At 35.1% G+C, this 20902-nt stretch overlaps 1 protein-coding gene across 3 annotated transcripts in view; it reads right to left on the bottom strand.

Moving 5' to 3' along the window:
- Positions 1 to 1070: 1070 nt before the first annotated feature.
- The window catches only part of GULP1 (GULP, engulfment adaptor PTB domain containing 1), a 147491-nt gene continuing 127659 nt past the window's right edge, over positions 1071 to 20902 (bottom strand). Inside the window, exons 8-11 of one of the 3 annotated variants that reach the window (XM_006878766.1) lie at positions 10899 to 11037; positions 4996 to 5090; positions 3574 to 3584; positions 1195 to 1216 (exon numbers count right to left, since the gene is read on the bottom strand). In XM_006878766.1, the coding sequence (XP_006878828.1) occupies positions 1195 to 1216; positions 3574 to 3584; positions 4996 to 5090; positions 10899 to 11037 (267 nt within the window). Of the gene's footprint in view, positions 1217 to 3573; positions 3585 to 4995; positions 5091 to 10898; positions 11038 to 20902 lie in introns of all 3 variants that reach the window. The other 2 variants (XM_006878767.1, XM_006878765.1) reach the window with 2 other exon arrangements.

The raw sequence follows: 20902 nt of genomic DNA on the forward strand, positions 1-20902 counted from the left end.
ATCCAAAAAGTGAACTTTGGTGAAAAGATAGATACTTTGATCAAAGGAGAAAATACCAAAGAATAATTATAATTACAATTAGTGAAAATACATAGGTTTATAATGAACATGGTTAATAGACACGGAAACTGTAGACAATATGCATTATACACTTTTCTTTCTTTAGAAAACAAATCAGATGATGTAAGTCTAATGTAACTTACTTCACTGCTGCTGCTGTTATGTGCCATTGAGTCAGAACTGACCCATAGCTGACCCTCCAATACGTTTTCAAAGGCAGTAAAATGAACTGGAGGTGACTGTCCATGCTACTCCTGTGGAGCAGCTGGTGGATTAAAACTGTGTGCTTTTGGTATTGTAGCACAGCTTCTTACCAGGAGGGCATCAGAGTTCCCTAACTTACTTCACTAGAAATTGACTTTTCTTTCAAATGTTTTGCAAATAGCAAATTTTTATTCTTCCACAATCTTTGTCAATGAAGCAAATAAAATTATCTTTAATATAACTAATAATTATAGCTAACAGAATTACCTCATCTTTACTAATAAATACTGGAGCTATGGTTGGTTTCCTCGTTATTGAATTTATATTCACATTACTGTATCTTTTAAAAATTAGTTACTTGGTGGCATTATTTCAAAGGTTTACACTTTCATAATAGTAATAAGACTTAGAAGACAATATGGCATTGCCTAATGAATGGTCACGTAATGACTGGCTTGAAAATGGAATCTGTTTAGTTTTGCATTGGTCTACCTCCTCAGGACTTCAAAAGGCATCAGTAAGATATGGCTTTTGAAAAATGAATATATCAGCCGCCAGAAAAGGAAACACAGATTTCAAAGATGCTAACTGTTTAGAATGGAGACAAAATTTGTCTATTATGAATTTGCTCCCAACAGGAAAAAGAAACAATAACTACACACAAACCCACAAGGAAATGTATGATATACTTTACAGTATGTAAAATAAAAACATCTTCTGAATCAATAGCGAACATATGAAAAATTTTACTGAAATATGTTTCAAAAATGAAAGACACTCAAATATATCTTGGCACATGTATAATACCTGTCATAAAGAAATAACTACATATATGCATATAAAGTAATGTAACATGAGTTAGGATCTCTTGTTCTTGATATCAACACTTGCTGTCTAATGGGTCAAGACAAAATACTGTGCCTTCAAGTGTCAATCCCATTTTGAACCCCTCCTGTAAAAGAAAGTAAAATAATTAAAATAAGAAATGCTCATGGATCTATCACAACTCAACTTTCATGTATGTAAAGACTCAAGGCAAAGCACCTAGTGTATTTTGAGAGGCTGTAAATCTCACAGGAGGAGAGGTGCAATCACCATTGGGTTATCAGAGCAACTCCCTATGGATTATGTCACCAGAGTTTCTTATATGTGTATATGTGTATGTGTGTTTGAAATTAAATATAACCAAAACATGAAAGATTAAATAGAAGTTGAAATGTTCATGCTTTACTGAAAATAATTATATACCAAATGTTTCAATCTCTTTATACATATTTATACCATCTAGTCTCTCTTTTACACCTTTTAGGGTTGCAATGTTTTAATAGATATGAGGTTATCATAAAAGCAAAAGAAAACGGCAACATAGGAAACTAGTCACGTTATGACTTACGATCTTGTTTAGTTGTTGTTATTAGATGCTGTTGAATAGAGTACAACTCATGAACAGATCTGAACCCTGTCCTATCGTGTGTGAACCTGACCATCATTGACACACTTTTATCCTATAGATGCAGTCACTGTCAATATACCTACTGAGAGTCTCCTTCTCCATCTCCCCACCTTTCCAAGAACGACGTCTTTTTCAGTGGATCCTATATATTATGTCATCCTTGTATAGCTCAAATCCATGTTGCCTTTGAAGATCAACACAGATGCATTTTTAATGACAATAACTAGACCTCAACTTGATGAGAGAGACTCAAGACAGATTGTAAGAATCACCTTTCTTTTTCATTAACACTATCCAGAACCCAAGTAAAATGGTTTTACTAGAAAGACAATGTCATATCCTATATGGAATATTATTGTTATTTATCAACAAGTCAGAATCCACCCACAGCTGACCCTCCAGCAGGTTTTCAGAAACACTAAATCACATGGGAGGAGATTGTCCATCCTTCTGTGGAGAAGCTGGTGAACTTGAACTGTGTACCTTTGAGATTGCAATGCAGTTTCTGCCACTAGGCCACCACAGCTTCCTATATAGAAAATACTGTATGTATATATTACTATGCAAAGGCAACTAATTATTTTTTAATGTCACAAAAATAAATGTTTCATTGTTTTATACATATTTTTCAGTTGCAAAATATTTAGAAAAGTCAATACTTAAAATATTTTAAATGAACTGTTTTTTTAACACATTTTTTTGTGGATATCTGAGTATCTGTGAACTATGGTATCTTCTGGTATCTTATGAGTGATACTATATATAGCTCATGAGACACTGTGGCTTAGTGGCAAGAAGCTGCACTGCAATCCCAAAGTCATGCAGTTCAGGCCACCATAGGAAAATGATCTCCCATGTGATCTCCTTCTGTGTGATTAACTGCCTCTGAAAACCCACTGGAGGGTCAGCTATGGATTGGTTCTGACTCTACGGTACACACAACAACTATATAGAGAGAGCTCTAGCTACCTATGAACTACTTTGAACATATTGCTAGGAGAGACTTAGGAAGTCCAAGGATGTCCTCGGGGAAAGAAATCATGCATGGATGGATAGAGAGGCAGCGAAAGAGGGAAGACCCTAGAGGAGAGAGACTGATACAGGAAGTGGGTAAGGGAGTAGGTGTGTCAGAGATAGTGCAATTGGTTCAAGTTAGGAGAGGGTTCCGAGTTATTGCACATAGAGTCACTATGAGTCACAAGTGACTCAAAGGCACATAACAACAACAACAACTGGGGACATAGATCCTGGAGAGTTGTGCTGCTAACACAAGGGCTGTATTGCTGTAGAGGTTCAAATCCACCAGCCTCTCTGCAAGAGAAAAGATGGGTAATCTCCTGTATGAAAACCCAAAAACCCACTAGAAAGCCAGCTATAAGTTGGTTTCAACTTGAAAATAAGGAGTTTGAGAATTTTTTGAGATATTCCCTTAAAATAATATTAATCAAAACCTTCTCTAAATAAAGAAAAAAGTAAACATTTCATTATGTTTATTGTCTTAAGTATTATGTAAAGATAAAAAACTATAGCCAAATGTGTGTATTAGATTAATCAGGCAAGTAAAATAAAGTTATAATAGACCTTGGAGGGGAAAAATTTTTACTTTAGTTAGTGATTTTCCAAGCAAATTGTGAACAAAGGCACACAAAGGATAAAGTGGATAATACAATACTTACTAAGTCACGAAAACATAAATTCAAAATATGAGTTACAAAACTTCCTTAAGTTCTAAATAGGCAGATGCATTTACATGAAACTGGGGTTCAAATATTTACCAAATAAGACATGAAAATACTAAGGGTTTTGCATATAAAATGTTTTAAGTTGTTTAAAATTATTATAAAAAAAATACCAACCATCTCTGACGCTACCCACCATGAAAGCAGAAAAGAATTAAAAATAAAACACATTAAAATATTAGAAATTACAATGGAAAAATATTACTGTAGTTCATATTACTTGACTAACAAATCAAAACCTCATTCTAATACTATGTTTCTACAAACATCTAGGATGCTGGTTCAAAATTGGGCTGCTTGCTGTTTACTAACTGAAACATTTCAGGCTTAAACACACAGACATTGCATCAATTGGGAGAAAGGTCTGGTGATATGCTTGCTTGAAAATTATTCATGTCATTATGTTGATTCTGATTCACAGCAACAGCAACAGCCTTAGGAAACCCAAGGAGCAAATTCTATTGTCATGGTGGTCACTATGAATTGAAAATCAACTTGGGGACATCTACCAATGACAACCCAGAAAATAAGTGTGAGTCACAGCTGCAGTCTAAATCTAGAGAAGTGGATACTTATCAGTGTTAGAAGATACTGATCCAAACATTGTTTTCTTTCCACTGCTAGGAAGTGAATCATAGAGATTCAATGTGTTAATCTAGTCCCAATGAAAGGCAATATCTCCTTCTCCTTATCTTAGTGTCTTCTCTATATTTTCCTAACCAGCACCATAGAATAGGACTTTGTCTGGATTCTATCATATGTAATTTATTTTGTTTATGTGTTGATCACTCCCTTACTAAATATTGTCATTCCTTTCATCTAACTTATTTCTGTTTAATATATTATCTAATTACCGATTTTTATATAAAATAGGATATAAAATTGTATATGGTTAATAACAAATTGTAAATGGTTAATAATACACAAGTCATTTCATTTTAGTACTAATATGGCCTTTGTATAAAACTTCCAGAAATAATTGCTTCAAACTTTCAGAACAGATCAGAATTCAAAAATAAGAGACGAGAGAACAAGAGTGAGTGGCTACATTCCTAAGCAAGTTGTCACTGGGTATTTTGTTGTTTTTTTTCACTAAGATCTCAGAATTTATGAAGTACAAATACAATTCTTCTTTTTATAAAGAATGACTTCACCCTTACAAAGATTTTCCCTCATCTACCCATTTATGATTTTGAAATTCATAAACTGGTAAGACTGAGACCAAGTCTTAGAAACAGTGTAATGACATTTTAATGGCTGGACTTCAAGATAATGAACCATTAGAATCCATGTAACTTTGTGTGAAAAAAGAAATCAACATAGGGTCATCATAAAATGTACCACTGAAAAGAGCAACAAAAAGTATCTTATTCATAATTTTTGCAGGACTACTTTTAGGGCAAACTGTATATTATTATCTGAAAATATAATTTTAAGGATAGTAATTCAAGTAAAGGACATTTTAGGTAAATACCATTCACTCTGTTCTAGATTAAAAAGAAATAAACTATTGACCAGTTTGTTAAAACAGTCACTTACCTGCATCTCATCTAATTTTGATTGAATATCTGGAGGAAAATCTCCTGCTCCACAACTGAATGGGTCAAAAGGTTCTGCTCCAAACAGATCTCGTTCTAAAAAGAATAAAAAATTTTAGTAAATGAAATTTCAAGATGTTGGTTGGCGCTGATTAGGTTTTAGAGGTAAGACTATAAATAAGTATTTAACATTATCAAATGAGCCATTTTCTACCTTTACACTGGGTTTACCTGAGTTTAGACTAATTATCAACAAGGTAGCAAAGATTCATTTTATGATGATAACAAAAACTGATTTCACAGAATTATTTTCAAGGAAAATTTCAGTGTCTTTAAGAAATTTTGATGAGCTCCTTCATATGAAACTTGACAAATGTTTTATATTAATTAGGTTGTTGTTGCTGTCTGCCTTCAAGTCAGAACTGACATAGAGCTGACACTCAAACAGGTTTCCAGAGACAGTTATTCACACAGGAGGAGACTGCCCACCCTTCTCCTGTGGAGCAGCTGGTGTATTTAAACTGTGTGCCTTCAGAATTGCAGCACAGCTGCAATTAGGCCACCAGAGCTCCCTGCTTTATTCATTAAGTCTATATTCCTGTAAGTTTATTCAATGAGTAAAGTTACATTTATTGAACCAATTTAAATTTACTGAAATTAAAATGCTTATACTGAGATTACTTTTTTGCATTTTGTTATGCCTTATTTAAACAACATTAAGTCAATGCATGAAGGACTGAGTATATTAGCAAATAGTTTTACTCACATCATGTATTTTATTTCATCTTTTCATCCAGAATGAAACTTAAAACATATCATCTCATGCAGTATGAAATTTTATCACCTTCTTACACCATTACAACACAGGCTCTTTAAAATGTCTGCAACTCTAGAAAATACATTTCTTTTTCAAAACAGTATCAATGCATAAGCCAAAAAGTCCCTTGAAAATATATTCAAAGAGAATAGCTTTTTTATCACTAAAGAATTATGAAAATTGAATTTTATGCTAGTTATTGATATTATTTAAAGTTTTAAAAATCTTAATACATTTCTCCTCTAAATAGATAAAAATGAAGCTTTAATTGACTGAAAATCCTGTCTTACATATGAATGTGGAGATTTATAGTATATTCAGACATTCACCTTACAGGAAACTTTAGATTCTCTAAGTACTATAAAACAATATTATTTGTGCTACTTACTATTAAACTAGTAAAACAGTTTTTTCAATAAATTTATTAATTTATTTATTGAATAAATGATTTTTTATTTTATTGCATTTTCTTTATTTGTTTATTGAATAAAAATTTGCTAGACAATCTTACTGTGTGACCTTTGTCTCTTCAGTAATGGCTGGGTTTTTATTTATTTTTTTCCTTCGAATTTTGTACTGATAAATGTAAAATTCTTAGAAAGATCCTTGTTGCTGTTTATCGTAGAGTTGGAACCAACCCATAGCTGACATTCCAGTGGGTTTTCAGGGGCAGTCAGTCACACGGAAGGAGATTGCCCATCCTTCTGTGGAGCTGCTGGTGGCCTCAAAATGCTTGTCTTTGGGGTTGCAGGGCAACTTCTTTGCCACTAGGCCACCAGAGTTCTTAGTCTATAGTAAATGTTATATGAACAAGAATATTTAAAAAACCCAAAACATACTATTAAGTCCAACTCAAGGCAACTCTTTATTGGCTTTTCTAAGCTGTAAATCTTTGCAGAAAGAGACTGTTCATCTTTCTCCCAGAGCTACTGGTAGATCTAGGCCACCAAGAATCCTAGCGTGAATGTTATTCCTAGGTGTCATCACTTCAAGTATGACTCATAGCAACCCTATGAACAACAGATGAAAAACTTTCCCTTATCCTTTATCATCCTCACAAATGCTACTATACTCAAACGCATTGCTACGGTCACTGTGTCAATCTATCCTGTTGAGAACTGACCTTCCATTCTTCCAAGCATGATGTCTTTTTCCAAAGACTAGACCTTCCTAACAATATGCCCCAACTTTGCCTCTAAGGAATACCCTGGTTGCACTTTTACCAAGATATACTGCTTTGTCCTTTTGGCAGTTCATGGCATATTTAGTACCATTCTCCACAACTCAAAGACATCAATTCTTCTATGTCGTGATTAGTCATTGTCCAACTTTCTAATGTGTAGCAAATAACAGAAAAAAATCATAGCTTGGATATGAGCCATATATGGTCCTCTCGTTGTTAGGTCCCATCAAGTTGATTATAACTCATAGCCACCCTATGAATAAGAGATGTGAACCTTGGTGAGCACTGGTGGCCTAATGGCAAGAAGCTGCACTGCAATCCCAGAGGCACGTGGTTCAAATCCACCAGATGCTCTGCTAAAGATGGAGGGACAATCTCCTCCTGTACCAGTCAGCTCCGATTTTACAGTACACACACACACACACACACACACACACACACACACACACAATTAATAATAATAATATTAATAATAATAATAAACAATGATAATAATAATAAAAGAGATCTGAACCTTGTCCTATCTGTGCCATTCCATTCTCACAATCTTTGACACACTTGAGCCCACTGCTGCACTGTGTCAATCCACCTGGTTGAAAGTTTTCCTCTCTTCTGCCACCCACCCTGTTCCCAAGCATGATAATACTTTCCAAGGAATAGCCTTTCCTATCAACATGCCCAAAGTACATTAGATGAAGCTTTGCCATCTTTGTACCAAAAGAACACACTGGGTACATCTTCTCCAGGACATAACTGTTCATTTGGCAGGCTATGAGATATTCAGTACTCTTCACCAACACCACAGTTTAAAGGTATCAATTTTTCTTCTCTCAGATGCATAGCAAGTGATTAAAAAGTCCATAGTTTGAATCAAGTGGGCACTTTCATCCTAAAACTGACATCATTGCTCCTCAATAGTTTGGAAGATTCCTGATTGCAGAGTTCCCTTGTACAATATATCTCCTGATCTCCTGACTGATGGTACCAAGGGTATTGACTGTGGGTGCGGTAAGACAAAATTATTGACACTTTCATTCTTTTCTCCATCTATCATGATGTTGTCTATAGGTTCAGTGGAGAGGATTTTTGTTTACTCGATATGGAGATGTAATCCCTGTTGAAGGCTGCAATCTTTGATTTTCTACAATTAATACTTTCGTCTTTCTCACTTTAATTCCGTAAGCAAGGTTGTATCAGATGTAGAAGGAAGGCTTTTGGTGAATCATCCTCCACTCATGATGCCACATTCTTCAGATTCTAGCTTCTTGAATAATTTACTCTGTATACAGACTGAATAGGTATGGAGAAAGGGTGCAACCCTATCTATATACACCTTTCTTAATTTTTAATCATGTTGTGTTCCCTTTCTTTGTTCACATAATAGCCTCTTAGTCCTAGGTACAGGTGTTTCATGAGTACAATTAAGTGCTCTAGGAATCCAACTCCTCTCAGTCTCAGCTATAATTTGTTATGAGCCACACAGGCAAATGCCCTTGCAGAGTCAAAAAAGCACAAATAGACATGCTTCTGCTATTCTCTGCTTCATTCAGGATCCATCTGATATCAGCAATGACATCCCTAGTGCCACAAAAACCTTCAAATTCAGCTTGAACGTCTCGCAGTTCTTTGTCTAAATACCGTTCTAGCTGTTTTTGAATGATTACCAGCAGTATTTTGTTTACACATGATATGAATGATGATGTTGTTGTTGTTATGTGCCATCGAGTCATCTAAGACTCATAGCAACGTCATATACCATAGCTCTCTGAACCCTGCGATAGCCTGAGCCAATCTCATTATCTCTGATACATCTACCCTCATGACCCCAGTTATTCAATCATTTCCAAATTCTGTTGTGTCAACTTTCTTGGGAATGGAAATAAATATGAAATTCTTCTAATCAATTGGCCAGGCAGCTGTCCTCTAAATTTCCCGGCATAGACTGGAGAGCATGTCCAGAGCTGAATCTATCAATTGAAACATGTCAATTTATATTCCAATGATTCTTGAAACCTTATTTTTGCCAATCCTTTCAGTGAAGCTTAAACTACTGCCATTATTACCATTGACTCTTGATCAAATGGTACTTCCTGAAATATTTCTTTGCCAGTCAGTTCTCTTTGGTACTGTGATTCTGTGTATTACCTCATCTTCCTTTAATGTTTTGGATCGTTCAAGATTTTGCCCATAGCATCTCTCAGAATTGCAACTTGATACTTGAATTTTTCAGTTCTCTCAGCTTGAGAAATACTGAGCAGGCTCTTCCCTTTTTATGCTCCAATTCTCTGTCTCTGCACCTTCTGTTACAACAGTTTGTTTTGTCTGTTCATGCTGTCCTTTGAAATATTCTTTTTGGCTCTTCTTCTTGAACATGTCTTCCCCTTGTTTTGGCTTTTCAACACTCTAGTGACATTTTTAGGGTATCTTCTGATATTCATTTTTGGATTTCCTTCCCCCCTTATTTCTTTGTAGTAACCTTTTACTCTCTTCATAGATAATATCCTTGATGTCATCCTGGGATTCACCTGTTCTTTGCTCATTGGTTTTCAATGCTTCGAACTGATTGTTAAGATGATTTTTAAATTCAGGTGGAATAGACTCAACATGATATTGTGGTTTTCATGGACTTGTCTTCATTTTCTTCAGCTTCAGTTTGAGCTTGCACATGAGTAATTGATGGTCTGTTCCTCAGTCAGTACTTCACCTGGTTTTGGCTGCTGACACTGAGCTTCTCCAGTGATTCCTTCCACAGAAAGTGAATCTGATTCCCATACAGTCCGTCTGGGGAGGTACGTGTGTAAAGAACTGCCATTTGTGATCTTCAAAAAAGTATTTGTGATGAACAGGTCATTGAACATAAAAACTTTGGTCATTCCCTTTCTGTCCTAGTTTCTGCCACCCAGTACAAACTTTCCAATTACCATTCCTTCCTCAATGTTTACAACTATTACATTCTAGTCACTGATTATCATCACCTCATATTAATTTCATGTTTGGTCATTTAGGACTGCAACATTTGGTAAAAATGTTCAATATCCTTCTCTTTGGCTTTTGCTATTAGTGCATATAACTGGATAAGAGTCAAATATATTTAGTTAATATATTCAATATTATTCAAATATGGTCCTCTTAGGACCATATAATTGCTTTCAAAGTCACCTCTAAATGTAAAAGAAATTTATAATCCCATTATAAACTGGATTTGTGGTTATCTAATGAGCGCTGGTGACCAAGTGACAAGAAGCTGTGCTGCAATCCCAAAGGTACATGGTTCGAGGCCACCAGCTGCTCCACAGCAGCAAGAAGGGCACTCTCCTTTCTTGCAATTAACTGCCTCTGAAAACTCGCTTGAGGGTCAGCCATGGGTTGGCTCCAACTCTATAGTACACAAAAACAACAACAATGTCTAATAGAGGGAGCTCTCTGATAGTGTGAATCCACCAGACACTCCTGAGAGAAAGATGGACAATCTTTTCACATGAGATCTAAAGATTTTGAAAATGCACTGGAAGTCAGCATGAGTAAACTCTGAACTTGACTATAATGAGGGTTTAGGGGTGTTTCTTTTAGTTTATATATAATTTATGTTCAGTACTATTAGTTTTAGTCAAAGTTGACACTGTTTGTCAATAAATTTCTTTCTTAAATAATTTCTTTCAATAAATTTTTTTGGCTGAGTACAGTGTACTTTATTGATGGTACATGGTGACAAGATGGGCTCTCCAAGCCCCTCCCCTTTCTGGAGAAAGAGAAAATAATTTTACAGGCATGTTTTAGTCACTACTTTATTCCTTCCTATCTATTATACTTAACAACACTTTAGATAGTCATTTTCTTTCAGAAATTAATAAATTAATGAAATATATAGGAATAAAATAATAAAATACTAATTTTCAAAGCATACTGGTCTCAGTAGATCTACTAGGTACTGGAGGTGGCTGTGTTCCATTTCGAGCAGGTATCGAAGACTGTGGTGATATTGGAGAAAATGGAATCATATCAAAGATGTCAGTGGAGGGTGACTTAGGTGTCACACTGCCTGCCTGTAACGAAGACAGCATGAATTAGGGTTTCAGTTAGATATGCTATAACTCTAAATGCATTATCTATCTATCTATCTATCTATCTATCTATCTATCTATCTATCATCTATCTATCTGACATATATAACTAAATGAATTTGGTTACATTATATGAACTTGCTGCTTTATATATCACAGACAGCTAAACCTTGGTCATTTCATGTGGTTCTTGCCAAACAATAAAAACTTCAAGATAGCAATAGAAAATTTATGTATCTATTTTCTAAGATAAAAACAAAAATGATGGCTATAGTATTCTAAAAGAAAGGAAGGAAGGAAGGAAGAAAGGAAGAACTATATTGTTCTAGGGTGAATGGTAATATTTTTTTCTCAAGTTAGCTTCTAACTATATTAAAGAATTGGAAACACATTAGGAATTATTTGTATAAAAATTCTTTCAGTAACACAGTTGACACACAAAAAATAAACTTTAAACAGAAACAATTCAATGGGTGACCTGCCCTACTTAGAAATAATGATCCAATATAATTAATGACCATTTCTTAAATCTCATTACGATGTTTTGATAATATATTATAATTTGTACTTATAACTACAGTAACAACCTATGTTATTACAGTTATTCACTGAACTTTGTTTCTGGGATAAAATTTTATCATGTTTTTCCATAATAGAGAGAAACCTCATGAAATTACTTAATAATTACTAAATGTATCACCAAACTCGAGTTATCTGAGTTGTACCAATACATGGAAATTCAGGGGATGAAAAATGAAAGGTCTATGAGTAGGTAGACAAGAAGTGCCGGAATGAAGCAGTTACAACTTTGATTGTTAGAGGGAGGGGGGTGGGTATTAATTTTTACTGTAAAAACCATCTGATCTAACCAGCAACCAAAGCAAGTAAATGTCTATGTTAGTGGAAAAGAGTTCTCAGTATATATTTATATTTTTAGTGTCATAGATGATGTAGATAATGAAAGGAAATAAGGCTGGATATGACAGATTTGCTATTCAGTTAAAATTACTATAACTTTTTCCATGCAGGAAAATTTACATAATTTCTCTTAACAACTTATCTGTTTAGTCATAAAAACTGTCCAAAGACTTTAAAGCCAGTTTTTCTTTTACCTTTCATCACTTATTCAAGAATTTTGTTCTCTTAATCCTCCCATCACCCTGTTTCTATTCCTATATTCTTTTGAGCAATATAAAGATATTGAAATTTTGACTGTCATTAAAAGAAAACAAGCTACACATTTTTAAACTCTACTCTTAATTCTTCTAGCCTCTCTCCTTTCTTTTTCTTCTCTTCAAGGTCCATAAAAAGGGGATTACCTTTTCTGTGACATTTATTTCTCAAGTCACATCAATCTAGATTTTGCTCATTTTACACTGAAATCTACTGAATGTGCATTTAAAAATATCTTTGAAAAACTAATGTCATAATTATTTTAGCTGATGAACCCATTAAAATACTTGTTTTCTTCTCTTCCTTTCTTTTCTTGCACAACATCAGTTTCTACTTGAAACTCAGATAACTGGTAATCAAAGGAAATAAAAATGGTACACAAAGGCTCTAGATCACATCATAGAGATTTGTGACTTTTAAGCATACCTAATTTTAAAATTACCATATAAATAGCATGCTTGAAGGGGGGGGGCGAAGAAAAGGAAGCAAAACAAAAGATTTTCTGTTAAGCAAATTACATGAGGTCTTGGAATGCTGTTCTCACTGACTGGCTTTGGAAGGCCACATTTAGAAGGTGGTGGTATTAACAATCCCCATGAGAGTCTGGAATCAGGCGAGTTGACAGGAGTGACAGTGATGGAAGAATTAGTTAGATAGAAAGATGAAGCATCAGTACTACGCCAGAGAGAGGATGAGCGTCTCAGAGACTGGTGTTGCTCATGATCAGACATGCTGTGCTGCAGCTGTAAGGGAATAACAGAAAAAGAAATATACTGAGGGAAAGAAGGAAGACATGGAGGACAAGGAGAAGAAGATATGAAAATTCACTTGTAAAGTAAAAAACCAATCTTTACAAAAATCAAAATGCATGGTTCATGTGTATTTTTCTGTTGTCATAGTCCTTCTGAATGACTCAGTGGCATTTATTTTTATTAAAATATGACATTTTTAGATATTTAAATAAAATATTGAGTTGTACATGATTCAATCACTGGAAGGGTATAATTAGCTTGAAAAACTAGATAGCAACTAGAATAAAACAATCAGAATATTAGTTCATTAAAAAAATGAATATTTACTCTTTTTTTCTCACAGATGTTAAGTTTTGTGATATCAGTTATTTAAGATTTCTATATTTAAAGATACATATTCATACATACATATGTTTTACACTGCTAACACTTTTGAAGCTTCGTCTGACATACTTTGAACATGTTGTAAGGTGGGAACAGTCCTTAGAGAGGGACATCATGCTTGGGAGGGTGGAGGGACAGTGCAAGAGAGGAAGACCCTCGAGGAGATGGATTCATTCAGTGACTGGGGTTATCGGGGTGGGTGTGTCAGAGACAGTGAGATTGGCACAGGATAAAGCAGGGCTTAGGGCTTTTGTACATAGAGTCACTATGAGTCGCAGGCAACTCAATGGCACTTAACAACAGCAACAAAAACAAGTGTATTTGAAAAAAGAAATATCGAACTATTTAAAGCAACTAAAATAAAATGGCAGCTGCCTAGGAAGCCATTACAAAGAGCTCACATCCAAAAGGCCAAAAAGACTTCTGTGGTTTATGTGAGAAACTTTCTATTTAGAAATCAGTTTTACTTTTGTGGAGCTGTTTACTGTGAGAAACGTCTCTACTTCGCCATGACTTAGCATTGAGTTCTTTCTCTAAAGAGAATCTAAACATGACCAAAGTGGAAGCTTGTGCAAAGACTTAAATACAGGCACAACATTAACAATTCATAGATTAAATAAATTAAATAAATTCTATATACTTTTTAATAAATTACACAACATATTGCAGTGATACTATGCTACCAGTATTTCAAGTGTGGTCTAGCTTCCAGACTAAGAAGCAGGGCTATCCTACACTTCTGAAACAATGAGCCCTTGAACACCCTAGGCTTGTACCAGAACACTGAGCAACAATAAGCTTGTGGTGTTAAGACATGTAAGAATGACTATTTTATCTATTGCCATAGACCTGACCACATAACCAGGTGGGAACATCTAACTTCAATGAATCTTTGAGGCTCCACCCACTACCTTTAGCTCCTGTGGGAATGTGGTCTCCAGCTGCCTCACCTGTGAATCAGCATCTTCATCATCCACAGCTGTGAGATGAACATAAGGAAGGAAGCTAACCAGATTGGGGTGAGACTAGGAAGGTGTAGCCTGATGGAGCCAGCACAAGAGCCCATGAGATGGAGCCAGAGCCATAGGTTTTACTTGCTGAAAGGAAGCTTCTACAGGAAGCTGCTAACTACAGAGACTTCTTGCATTTGTGTTGCTGGACTAAACTTGAACTTGCACTATGTATATCCTTTGCCTTCACCCACATATTTACCTAATAAACTCGACAACTGTGAGTAAAAAGAGATAACATCAAGTGTATGTGGTTGTCGTCAATGAATATAGGATTCAGTGATTACTGGAGTTAGGTGCAGGAGCGTGGGGGAGCATGTCTGATCTATATCAGTCTTATAACGCAGATGTTGTTCATTAGGGGAGTTTCCCTTCATGGAGTTAGTAGAAGCAGACTTGGTTGTCCCCACATTGCCCATGGTTCCTTTTACAGAGTTGGAAGACATCAAGATAAAAACTGTGATATTTTTGCTAAAGATTATTTTTAAATGAGTGAAACATTACATTGATAGAGAATTACTAGAAATTCAGGAAAGGTTATATATCACTGATGATATAAGAAGGATCATAACAGAAGGCAGAAATACCATAGGGATTTTTACATGTGTTTTATTAACTATGCAAAGGCATTTGACTATGGTAATAATAATTAATTCATAATAAATTACGAATAACAGAGAAAATGGGGATTTTTAGAACACTGAATTGTTCTCATGTGAAACCTGTACAATAAGCAATAAGCAGTCATTTGAACATGGTTAAAGAAATACCACATGGTTTAAAATTGGGAAGTTTGTTTGCTAGGGTTGCATCCTTTCTCCAAGCCATTTAATCCATATGCTGAATAATTCAAGAAGATGGACTACAGGAAGAAGGGTGCGGCATCAGGTTACAGAACTTTTACATCAGTAAGCTATGGTGTGCAGATGACACAACAGAAAATGAAGGAGGAAAGAGGTAATTACTGCAGACAGTAAATGGCTGTACTCTACACTATGGATTACACCTTCACATCAAGAAAACAAAAATTATCATAACTGGTCAGACAGACAAAATCATGACAGAAAAATAGATTGAAGTTCTTATTGATTTCATGTTAACTAGATCCACAACAAACATGGTAGCAGAAGAGAATAGAAAAATGCATGTAGCATTGTACAAATCTGCTGGTAAGTACCTCTTAAAGAGCAGGGAGGTCAGTTTAAAGAGGAAGGAACACTTGACTATTTTAAATTGCTTCATATGCAGGTAAAAGCAATGAAAAAGACAATGAAGAGGAAGGCCAAAAATGGATTCATGCTTTTGATTGGTGGTGCAGTGTTATTCACAATAGCAATAATATATTCTTTCAAGAGAACAAACAAATCTATCTTGGAGAAAGTGCAACCAAGGTGCTTCTTAGAGGAAAAGTTTATGAAATTTGTTTCCAAACTGGGGATATGCTGACAGTCAGTGTCAGTCCTTGGAAAAAGACATTATGCTGGGGAAGACAGAGTCATCAAAGGTGAGAAATATTCTCCATGAGTTGAACTGACACACTAACTGCAACAATATGCTTGAGCATTCTGAACACTATGGTAGAGACGGTAAGGCTGGTTTAAGATAGGCCAGGGTTCAATCTGTTATTCACAGACTCATACAACTCTCTGAGTTGCAGTTGACTATGACACACACTACCTGCAGCATCAAGTTCGAAGTGAAGCTGAATTAAAATTGATGTGGGGAGACTGGAAATTTCATACTCTATTGGAATTGTATAGTGGTATAAGCACTGTGAAAGGCGGTTTGGTATTTCCTAATAAACAGAACATAAAAATCCCACATGATCAAGTTATTGCACTGCTAGAAATATGTTGTTATTGTTGTTGTTGAGTACCATCAAGTCAGGACTGACCTATAGCCGACCCTCCAGTGGGTTTTCAGAGGCTATTAATTGCATAGGAGGAGACTGCCCATCCTTTTATCATGGAGCAGCTGGTGGATTCAAACTGTGTGCCTTCACGATTGCACTGCAGTTTCTTACCAGTAGGCCATCAGAGTTCCCTCGTCGGAATATACCTCAATAGAATTAGAAATGAGACACAAGCAGAGATTTGTACACCTATTTTTATAGCGTGTTCAAGTGCTCATCAACAAATGGATTGAGAAATTGTGGTACAAACAACAGAATACTAAGCAATAAGGAGTAATGCTTTTGTAAAATACTATATAACATGAGAGAGTCTAGAGTGCATTATGCTCAGTGAATTAACTCAGTCTCATAAGGACAAATACTGCATAAGACCATTGTTGGTTTTTTTAATATAATTTTTTACAAATTTTATTCTTTTTGTGTGTGTGTACCGTCAAATTGGATCTGACTGGTATAGGAGGAGATTGCCCCTTTTTCTCCAGCAGTACATCCGGTGGATTCGAACCATGCAACTCTGGGATTGCAGTACAGTTTCTAGCCATTAGGCCACCAGAGCTCCCTAGAGTAAGACCATTGTTTTAAAAATACAAGAGTAACTAGTAAATATGTATAAATGTCCAAAGGGGTAAGGGGAAAAGGGGATTGGGGATAAAAAAGGGGAAAGGAGGAAATTACAGGATAAAAGTTTAGTGGACGGATTAGGGGGATGCAAGAGAATGGGAAAAATTCAATAGGGACTTGAAAAGAAAGTATAATAATATAGATCAATGATTCCTAGTTATATAAGATAATTATACAGTGTGTATAAATGATTGTATAAAATAATATAAATAATAAGGAACAATAACAAAATGCATATGAATGAAACACAATGTAAATGAATTATTGTTTGAAAACCAGTATTTAAAAAAATAGTTTGCTATAAAAAACTTCAAATGTATCATAAGGACAAATACTGCACATGACCATTATTAAAACATATATGGGAATTCAAAGGAGACAAAGGGGTGGAAGAACACACAGAAAAAAACACAATAAAACACACGTACACAAAAAACCAACAACTCAAAACAAAACTAAAACACCAACTTGAGAATTCAAGACTATCTTTTTAGTTTCTACAACAGAAACTATGATTCTTTCCAAAATGAAATTTCTACTTGTTTTGCTCTTGTTTTTGTTGAGTGTAATAAAGAACACAGGAATATAGCTTTTTAAAAGAGAGGGGGGGAAAAGGCCCCGAGAGCCAAACTGTAATGTTGAGAATATTTCACCCGGATTTAGAGACTATTTGAAGAGTAGAGTTGATGGAACGAACACCAAAGACCACTAAAAATATGGTAAGAAAAAAAAAGACCAAAATGCATGTGAGGAGGGGATTTGAAACGTAAATATAAGGAAGCTAAAGCAATGGACAACATCATGAAGTAGATACTAAAAAATTATTTCAAAGAGATGCCCAAGAAGAAAAGCAAAGTATTATTTAAAGACTTGTAGTTAGAAATCTGAAAAATAAGACTAAGCTCAGAATTTCTCAAGTTGAAAGGACAGAATTAAAAAAAAAATCACCCATGAGTTGCAATACTGAAGTATTCTCTGAGCAAAACAGTGAATATATAGCAAGCATACAAAGAAGGCAGACGGAATACACAGAGTCACATTAACAAAAAGAATTGTGATAAACTTTTCAGGAAGTAGCATATTATTGAGAACCAACAATAATGAAAGGGAAAGTCCAGGCTTCATCGAAGACATTGGCAAAAACAAGGCTTCAGGAATTGATGTAATAGTGACTGAAATGTTTCAACAAAAAGATGGAACCTTGGATGTGCTCTCTTCTATGCCAAGACATATGGAAGATAGCTAGTTCACCAACTGACTGGAGAAATCAGTATTTCTATCCATTTCCCAAACCCTTAAAAAAAAAAAGAATAGTAATCCAACAGAATGAAAAATTTAATTTAAAAATAATTAGGGCAGTATATGAACAAGGAATAGCAAGAAGTTCAAGGTGGATATTCAGAACAGGCCATAGAATAAGTCAAATCAGTGCTGACTTCAGATAGATCTTGGCTGAAAGAAGAGAGTACCAGAAAGGTGTTCACTGGATTCTAAAAAGGCATTCAACACTATGGATAAAAATGAGTTATAGATACCATTAAGAACTGGAATTCCAGAACACGTAATTGTTTTATTGTACGTGTAAATAAACTGAGAAGCAGTTGTTTGAACAGAACAAGGACTTGCATGGCTTTAAATTAGCAAAGATGTGCACAGGTGTTGAATCCTTTCACCATTCCTATTCAGTTGAGATGCGTAAGAAATAATAAGAGCAACTGGACTATTTGATGAAGAATGTGGCATTAGGATTAAAGGAAAGCTCATCAACATCCTGTGACATGCACATGATGCTTGTTGGAAGTGAAAAGGGTGTGAAAAGCCTACAGAAGATGACAATCAAAGACTATGTGATCTTCATTATGGATTACACTTCAAGTAAAGAAAACAAAAATCTTCACACCAGAACAAATAAATGTGGGAAGCCAAATATCACATTTAATATTAATAATAAACCAAATGCTGTATCAGGATTTAAGGGAGATGCAATACAAGCAGGAGTTCACCCTGAGGCACTAAGGCAACTGCCAACAGATTATACCACCAGAGTAAAAATGTTCAAGAACTTCAGTCTTTCCTCAATTACAATATTGCCTACTGTCTGTTGTGAGACTTTTTATGTTAAGATGTTTTCCTCAATGCTTTGGAGCATTACATAACTAAAAAAAAAATCCATATTTATTATTTATTTTATGCTACAGAAATGTTTTAAACCGCAACAATTTAATTATCCATTAAACGTGTTTGTATTGAGTAAAACCTAAGATATTAAGTGAAGGTTGTTCTTGATATCATCTAGCCTGTAAAAGAAATAGAAAGATCACATCTTACTAACTTGCATGAGCTAAAAATTCTTCAGCAGGTGTACTGAAAAAGAAAAAAGAAAATTGAAGGCCAAATTATCTTAGTTTAAAAAGTATTTAAGCAGGTAATTAATTATATGCATTATTATAGGATTACTTCCCTTTAGAGGTTATACTCATAAAAATGAAGAATGTGCACAGTAATGAAATAATCATGTATTTAAATACTTCAATTAAGAAAGTTTTACAACTTATGATTGCTTTGCAGATTGCAGCAGTTCCTCTCCATTCATTTGCATGGAGGAGAGGAAGGAAGTCAGGAATCAGAGGAGACAAATGGAATATCTCCCTGGTTGCTGACATGAATAACTATGTCCTAGGCTAGGCGACCAGAAAACACCAGGTGGTAACTACCATTATGAGATGTTTTGGCCAAAGATTTTATATAAGGATAACGGTGAGTGTTCTGAAACAAAACTTGAAATTTAAAACTGAATCAAGATTTCAGGTATCACTGAGGCTAAGTATAATCCCTTTCTCTCAATTTCATCCTCAAATATTTTCTTTTTTACTAGCTGAAGTCTTTAAAACAAAACTCATTGTTGTTGTTTGCCATCAAGTCTAAAATGACTCACAACTGACCCTATTGTGGATTTTCATAGATAATAAACTGCACAGGAGGAGACCGTCCATGTTTCTCCCATGAGTGGCTTGTGGATTTGAACTACATGCCTTTGGACTTGCAGTGTAGCTTCTTACCATCAGACCATTAGAGCTCCTTAACTAAAAACCAGTTTCGGATAATTAGTAAAGTATGTCTGTCGTGAGTATTGCGTTCATTTAAAGAATTATATACTTGGGATTACGCTGATACCATGGACAGGAAAAATTAAATGAGAAGCTTAGACGCCAACGAGTTTATGATAACAATACCAGAAAATTTATAAACATAACCAATTGCACAGCTTGAAGAATGTAGTCATTATTAACATATCCTACAGTTAGTGTAGAAATTATTGCAATGTTCTATCTTTTGCTGTATGTATTTCTATTAATTATTCAAGAGATAGTTTCCCTTTCAAAATGGTAAATCAGTTATATCTGGCAGTTTTAAGAGTCTCATTTTCGAGACACCAAGGCTATCGACAATAACAGGTATTCTTGAAATCATGAGATAGATTTGGGTGACTGGAATTTTAGTCGTGTGTGTCACAAAGATTCTTTTTGATATTTAATTAGTAACTCAGGCAAATGTTAAAAGGCTTCACATTAAAATTTATATATTTTCTTGAGAAGTTAATAATGTAGAGAAGAGGGCACATGATTTTGCATGAAAGAATAACCTAGTTTTAATCATCTTCTGTACCATTAAACTTCACCAATTCTGCTCTCCAAGTCTTTCTATCAAAAAGGTTGGGATAAGACTGAGAAAAACTGGATAAAATTTGTATACTGCACAGAAACAGATGAGGGAGAGAATAATTTAAGAGCTATGTATGATAGGGTATTATGGCTATCACAAGAGTCCACAATTAAGGTTGCATTGTGGAATGTACTTGGGGTGGTGGGAGGGGTGCGGGGTGAGGGCGGATTGTGTACCAGGGAGGGAGTGTTTCTTTTACTTTTCTAAGAGAGGAGCGAACTGAGGTGGGGAGGAGGGCTGGGTGGGGAAAGAAGTGCAGCAATGAATGAATG

Source organism: Elephantulus edwardii, unplaced genomic scaffold, assembly GCF_000299155.1.
Source record: "Elephantulus edwardii isolate Elephantulus edwardi_28Jun2011 unplaced genomic scaffold, EleEdw1.0 scaffold00001, whole genome shotgun sequence".
Lineage (NCBI taxonomy): Eukaryota > Metazoa > Chordata > Mammalia > Macroscelidea > Macroscelididae > Elephantulus > Elephantulus edwardii.